Source organism: Trypanosoma grayi (assembly GCF_000691245.1).
Source record: "Trypanosoma grayi strain ANR4 Tgr_999_V1, whole genome shotgun sequence".
NCBI lineage: Eukaryota > Euglenozoa > Kinetoplastea > Trypanosomatida > Trypanosomatidae > Trypanosoma > Trypanosoma grayi.
The window spans coordinates 1-6,049 of NW_008826618.1; the positions used below are offsets into that span (position 1 = coordinate 1).

The following is a 6,049-nucleotide window of genomic DNA, read 5'->3' on the forward strand; positions in this document are numbered from 1 at the left end:
GAGACTGTCGAACCAATTCCGAGTTCACCCCAGGTGTTGCTGCCGAACGAAAACAGCGACCCACAAGAGAGCTGCAACACCGCGTGGTTGAAACCGCACGTAATGCGGCGTATAACGCTACTGCTACTGCCGCCGCTGCGACCCCACCAACTTGCGGTCGGATCCCACTCGGCAAATCCCTTTTCCCTGTCTACCTGATTCTTGTGCCCGACACCAAGTTGCCCCATGTGGTTGTTGCCGAAGCCAATGACACGGCGACCGCCAGGCTGATACACAATTGTGTAGTTGGAGCCGCAGGCCACAGCGCGCTCACCACACGCAAACGCCCCACCAAGGTCAACGTACAGCGGCGCTAAGTCCGAGTTGGTGGCGCGTCTCGCCGTCGTCGTGTGAAGTGGGTTTCCATCACCAACCTTCTGCTGCTGTTGTTGCTGTTGTCTTGGTGCGGCTGTTTGGCCATACTTGTTTTCACCAAACGTGATGAGGTTTCCCTCGCGTGTCATGAGCACTACGTGCTTGTGCCCCGCTGCCCCGCAACATATATCGTAGAACGGCTCCGGCGCTTCAAATGGTGTGGGGGTGCGTGGCGCCTGCTGGCGTTCCAGCTCCTCACGCTCAAAGCGGAGGTACTTGGTGTGGTCAAGCTCAGCCGGCGGCGGGAGGGACTTGAGAAAGACTTCGGCCGGCGGTGATGGTGCCAAGCCGCAGACAGAGCCCAGCCCCACGATGCGCGTGTGGAGCCGGCGAAGCATCACCTAAAACTAGAGGCACAATTAGACAGTACCGTTCGGCAAGGGAGGCCAACAAAGCTGATGAAACAGTGGTAACGTAAGTATTAATATTATTCGTAGTATTAGTATTAGTAGTAGTGGTAAGTGTCATCCTGCTCAGGAAGGACAAGAAACAAGGGAAAGGGGTCCTGTTGACGGACAAACTTGCTCACATAGAAGAAAGGTATTGCTAGGGAATTATTTTCTGCTCATTTTTTCAATGGGTGTTTCTTATCTCGTGCGTTTGCACAAGGCCCTCACTTCGTCCTGCACCGTCTGAGGAAGCGTGTCATTGTTTTGTATTGATATATTGCCATGATGAGTAAAATCAAGATGTTTCCGATTAATCCAGCTGTGACGATAATATATACAGATTCATACTTTACGTGGTCTGACTCGCCCACCTGCCGCATCCGCTCCGCCACGACGGCCAGCTCGAACAACACCTTACCATGGTTGTGGAGCTTCTTCTCTATCTCCGCCTCCGCCTTGGTGAGGCTGTCGGGGTCGATCTCCACCACGTCGCGCTTGAGGAACTGGAATAGAACCCACTTGGGCGCCACCCTCGAGAAGGAGTTGTCAAAGCACACCGTGACCTCGGCCGGCAGCCCGTGCTTCGTCTCGGCCGCTGTGGGGGCCGTGTACGACTGGCTCCCCTCACTGGCACGCCGCCACTCGTTCACGAGGGCGGTGGTGGTGTTATCGCGCATGTTCATGAGAAGCGTGTTGTAGTGCATTCGCGTCGTCTCCTCCATCTTCCCCAGCGGCGCCACCGTCGTGGCGTACATGGTGACGTCTATGTCGAAGGAGCCGCCATCGGTGACACGGAACGTAAACGCAAGAGATCCGCCCGCCGCGATGGACTCCACCAGGCACTCGCGCTGGCCTGCATCAACTCGAGTTCCAAACGCCGATGCGGGTGTAGCGACGAGGAGAAGCGTGAATAGACAGAGGTGAACAAGAAGCGTGGAGCCCTTTGGGGCGCAGTGCTGTTGCAGTCGGAAGGGCAGCTGCATCATCCAGAACGTGAAGGAAGGAATGAAGGGAGGGATGGACGACGACAGCAGCAATAAGACTCACTATGGGCTACACACACACACACACACACAGAGAGACACGAGGTAGACGGAAAGCACAAGGAAAGAAAGAGCGATCATATTCATGAGAAGAACAAAAAAAAAATGAAATGCACGTCACAAGTCCTACATATATCCCAATCACACTGCTGCAGAGGGTTTTCAGGCAACCGTGCCCATACACATAGATACACACAGACTAATGAATCAAGCTTGTTTGCCCTGATTCATCTTCCGTTGTACCCGCCGGATGCCATGAAACAGAAATGAATCGAGGAGGCCAGCTACAGTGAAGACACCGCCACCGACCGCGCACAACTGCAACAAGAGATGCACAATGGAGGAATATGGATGCGTCTCAAGAACAGAGACCTTGATGGGGGACAGATCGTAGGTGATGAACACTCCTGGCACAAGTGACGGCGCCGTATCCGCTTTCAGGGCCCCCTCCTCACTGCTCTGACTGGCGGTGAAGTGATGCGTGACAGAGTACTGGTTGGATTCCACAACGGCGCCAAGGCCAAGGAAGGAGGCAACCTGGTAGTGTGTGGGGACGATCTTCACAAAGTAACTGAAGCGTCCATTCACCTCCTCGCTTGGGTCAACGGCGCCACGAATGTTCGCCAGGCCATCCAGCGGGTTGCTCTGCCCAGGAAACCGCTCACCGAACTCGAGTGTATGCACAATATGACTGAGGTTCAGGCGCCGCACCGTCTCCCCCTTATAGTCATGCAGGTGGCGCCCCATAAGGCTGAACATGCGGCCAGGCACGAAGTGAATGTTTCCCGTCACCCGCGCCACGGTGTACGTGGTGTACACGTTACACCCTTCCTTGCCGCTGATCACCGCCGCCTGCCGCAAGCGCTCCTCGGCGCACTGCTCCACGCTGATGTCGTCGACGTTCAAGACCCACCCGCGAATCGCGTACGCGCGCCGAACATCATCACAGGTGGGGCAGCAGTCGCCGGGATCGCGCTCCGCGCCGTAGCAGCTGGGGCAGTTCTCCTTCTCGGCGCCGTCGGGGTCGATAGCTTTGGTCATCTTCTTCTTCTCGTCCACTATCGGCCGCGCCTCGCTGATTGCCGACAGCGTCGCACTTTCGACGCGTGTCTTGACGGTGTTGCGCTCGGCCCCCTCCGCAAATGTGCCGAACGTGTCGACGGCGTCGGCGGTGATGAGATCGCACGGGACCCGCGGGAACGTGACGTTGACGATGATGTCCATCGTCCCGCCGAGGTGCGGGTCGACGTACATCTCGTGGTGCTCGACAGTGGAGCAGAAGTAGCGCACCTCGCCCACCACGAGGAAGGTGATTATGATGAGGGACAGCACGGAGAAGAGGCCGCCCAGCACCGTGCGCTGGCGTGCGTCCTGCTCGAACTTCATGTCAAACTTTGGGAAGACATCGAGTTGGCTGAGGCTCCGCATCCTTCCCTTTCGCCACAACGATACACCCGCACACACACACAGACTACACCTGGTGCGCGCAGGCGACAGCAACAACGTACAAAAATATACCAGAAAGGCAAATATACAGCCACGTAGTCAATCGTAGTACAAGGAGGCAGCTGCCCTAAAGACATGCAGCAGCTTTAAGAACGTGTGTAGACTGCTTGTGTGGGGCGTGCATATGGGAGGGTGGCTGAACCATCTCTACTTCTCTATTTGTTCACAAAAGGAGCTGGCCCTCCCCAATGAGAGGATGGCAAAACATATGCAGGCACACCCACCCACCCACACATATACATATATATATATATATATATATGAACAAAAAACCCCTGAGACATCTAGAACGGAAATAGAAATGAAACACTCTTCTCAAGCATCTAAAGAAAGTGAAACATCCACACATGGACGACAACCAAAAAAAGGGAAAAACACCTTTCTCCTCTAGAAACATCAGACCTCAGGCGGTTGGAACCTCTACGCGCGTGCGTTTGAGAAGACTGAGGGAGTACGCCGCGCTCATTCCGCCGATGCCGCCCAAGTTGTTCTCATCGCCCTCGTCATCGTCCTGCAGGCACACCGAAGCGTCTCCAACCCCTTGCGTGAGTCCCGCGTCAGCGCCCCCCTCCTCGTCCCCCCCCTCCCCGGCGTTGGGGCCAACGTCGAGAATGATACTCTTCTGCGCAAACGTGACACCGCGCGATGTGGAGCGTGACGACGGCGCCGACCGCCCCTCCGCTAACGGCCCGCTGGACGTCATATCCTTCAGATGTGCGTCGAGTTCACGTACACGGCGTGCCGCCTCCACCGCGCGTTTGGACTCCGCGTCGAAGAGACGTTCTGCCCGCACTCGGCATGCCTTACGCCGCCCTTCAATTGCCAGGAATCCCTCACGCACTCGCTGCATTTCCTTCTCCAAGGTTTGCTTCTCCTCCACCACCGCGTCGTACTGTTGTTGCTCGCGGCGCAGCGTCTCCAGGTGTGCCTCCGCTTGCTGGAGTTGGTCCTGCAGGAGCGCACACTGCTGCTCCCTCGCTAGCACCTCCTCCGTCATGTCCACAAGCGGCTCTGTGAAGTAGCGCTCCTCACGGTCAAGCAGCGCCGCCCACCCTTGGCTGAGGTTCAGCTGTTCCTCACTCTGGCGCTGCCGCGTGAGCTGCAACTCTGCCAGTTTTGCCCGCATCGCTTGCTCTTCCAGCAACAGCGACGCCTCTTCGGTCTCCAGCGCCGAGAATGTGTGTGTGCATTGGTTTGCCGTGGTGCTCCAGCGAGCTGTGCTTTGCTGGAGGAGGTCTGCAGGGGTGTCACCCGTCACGGAAGCTCGCGGGGACGGATTGCTCACACCGAACGGATTGGCCACCGGCGGCACCGAAGGAATGGTGTTGGAGGAGCACGATAGTGGCACATGACTCGTCTGATCGGCGTGGGCACTGCCTGTTGGCATTGCAGGACCCCGGTTGTATGCTGCAGCTGGCGGAACGCGCAGCGAAGGCGGTACTTCTCTTGCCGCCACAGCGGTGTAGTACGACACGGGGACGCCTTCTGGACGCCTGTAGTAAAGTGGTGGCGTTGTTGAGCGCATCGTATTAACTATAGGGTTGGTTAATAACTATTAACTGCACTCTGTCGCACTTCTCTAATGCGGTGCTTAGATCGCCCACGATTGACTACCAAAAGAAAGCAAGAGGAGACACCGAGCAACAATGGCGTGGCCGTCATTTACCACACAGCAACCCAAGTCTTTCGTTAGCGTGCCCACGGACGACTGAGTTAGCATATGGGTGGGCATTTGAAGGTGGGGAGGGTAAAACAAAATAGAGCGTATTAGCAGCCGCAGCAAAGTAGATTGGGGAGTGAAAGCGCGTGGAATGCTACCAGAACCTTCTCCAGCATGCCTCGAGATCTGCCATGGACGAAAAGGCCCACTTGAACTCTGCCTCCAAACCCCAACAAGCTATCATAAAGGAGAAAAAGCACCAACAACAGTAACAACTCTATGGCGTTTCCAAGAGGAAACAGAGACGGCAACGTGTGGATCATCACACGTGCCGATTATATATGGATAAGTGAGACCGCGCGGCTTACTTTTTGAAGACAAAGCGGGCAGTCAGGCTCTTCTTGAGGACGTCCATCACCTCGCGGATGTTGTTTGCCTTGGCACCACTGACCTCCTCGAGGAACCACACGGGCTTCGACTGATAACGCTTCATGAACGGGTGCAGCCGGCGAGGGTCGGTGGTGCCAAAGAGAGGCAGCGAGCCGATCGCGAGCGTCTTGACTGTCCAATCAAAGCGCAGCCCAATGTCCCACGGGTCGTCGGTGGTGCGGCGCCGCGCCACCAGCTCATTGTCGTCGAAGCGTTCAATCGTCACATTGCCGTTGGGAAACGTGAGGGCGTCCGCCAGCAGTGTCGACTCGGAAGGGGCGGCGGCCTCCACCGCAGGGGCGGCGCCGCTCGCAGGCACATGCACAAGCGGGACGTCTACGGCGCCTTGCGCCGCTGCTGCTGCCGCCACCGCCTCATTCACAACTGGCGCCATGTGGCGGGCCGCTACCTGCTTGCGGTACCGCTCCAACTTCTTCTTCGCCATGCGCCGCCGCTCCTTCACGGAAAGCCCGGCCTCCTCAACCGCTTTGGCCTCGTTCTTTGCACAGTCCTCTTCATTTCTCCTCGTTGACGCTGCCTCCCCCTTGACCCTTTTACGTGCGGCCTTTTCATCACACCTCTTGCGCATGAGAGCTTCCTCCTCAGCC

The 6,049-nt window shown here is 57.0% G+C and overlaps 5 protein-coding genes across 5 annotated transcripts; all 5 read right to left on the minus strand.

Moving 5' to 3' along the window:
- DQ04_09991000 (hypothetical protein) lies at window positions 1–752 on the minus strand (the record flags this gene model as incomplete). The annotated part of the gene is made up of 1 exon (XM_009316116.1): window positions 1–752. A coding segment is annotated over one exon (752 nt), but the record flags the coding sequence as incomplete, so codon positions are not given.
- Window positions 753–1,027: 275 nt separating this feature from the next.
- Window positions 1,028–1,789, minus strand: DQ04_09991010 (transmembrane emp24 domain trafficking protein 2; the record flags this gene model as incomplete). The annotated part of the gene is made up of 1 exon (XM_009316117.1): window positions 1,028–1,789. One exon carries the CDS (start codon window positions 1,787–1,789, stop codon window positions 1,028–1,030), a length of 762 nt encoding a protein of 253 aa, XP_009314392.1.
- Window positions 1,790–2,053: 264 nt separating this feature from the next.
- On the minus strand, window positions 2,054–3,274 carry DQ04_09991020 (ERGIC and golgi family 3; the record flags this gene model as incomplete). Its single annotated transcript, XM_009316118.1, has 1 exon — window positions 2,054–3,274. The coding sequence occupies one exon, from the start codon at window positions 3,272–3,274 to the stop codon at window positions 2,054–2,056; it is 1,221 nt and encodes a 406-aa protein (XP_009314393.1).
- A 481-nt stretch (window positions 3,275–3,755) lies between these two features.
- Window positions 3,756–4,877, minus strand: DQ04_09991030 (hypothetical protein; the record flags this gene model as incomplete). Its single annotated transcript, XM_009316119.1, has 1 exon — window positions 3,756–4,877. One exon carries the CDS (start codon window positions 4,875–4,877, stop codon window positions 3,756–3,758), a length of 1,122 nt encoding a protein of 373 aa, XP_009314394.1.
- A 499-nt stretch (window positions 4,878–5,376) lies between these two features.
- On the minus strand, window positions 5,377–5,886 carry DQ04_09991040 (kinetoplast DNA-associated protein; the record flags this gene model as incomplete). Its single annotated transcript, XM_009316120.1, has 1 exon — window positions 5,377–5,886. One exon carries the CDS (start codon window positions 5,884–5,886, stop codon window positions 5,377–5,379), a length of 510 nt encoding a protein of 169 aa, XP_009314395.1.
- Window positions 5,887–6,049: the final 163 nt, after the last annotated feature.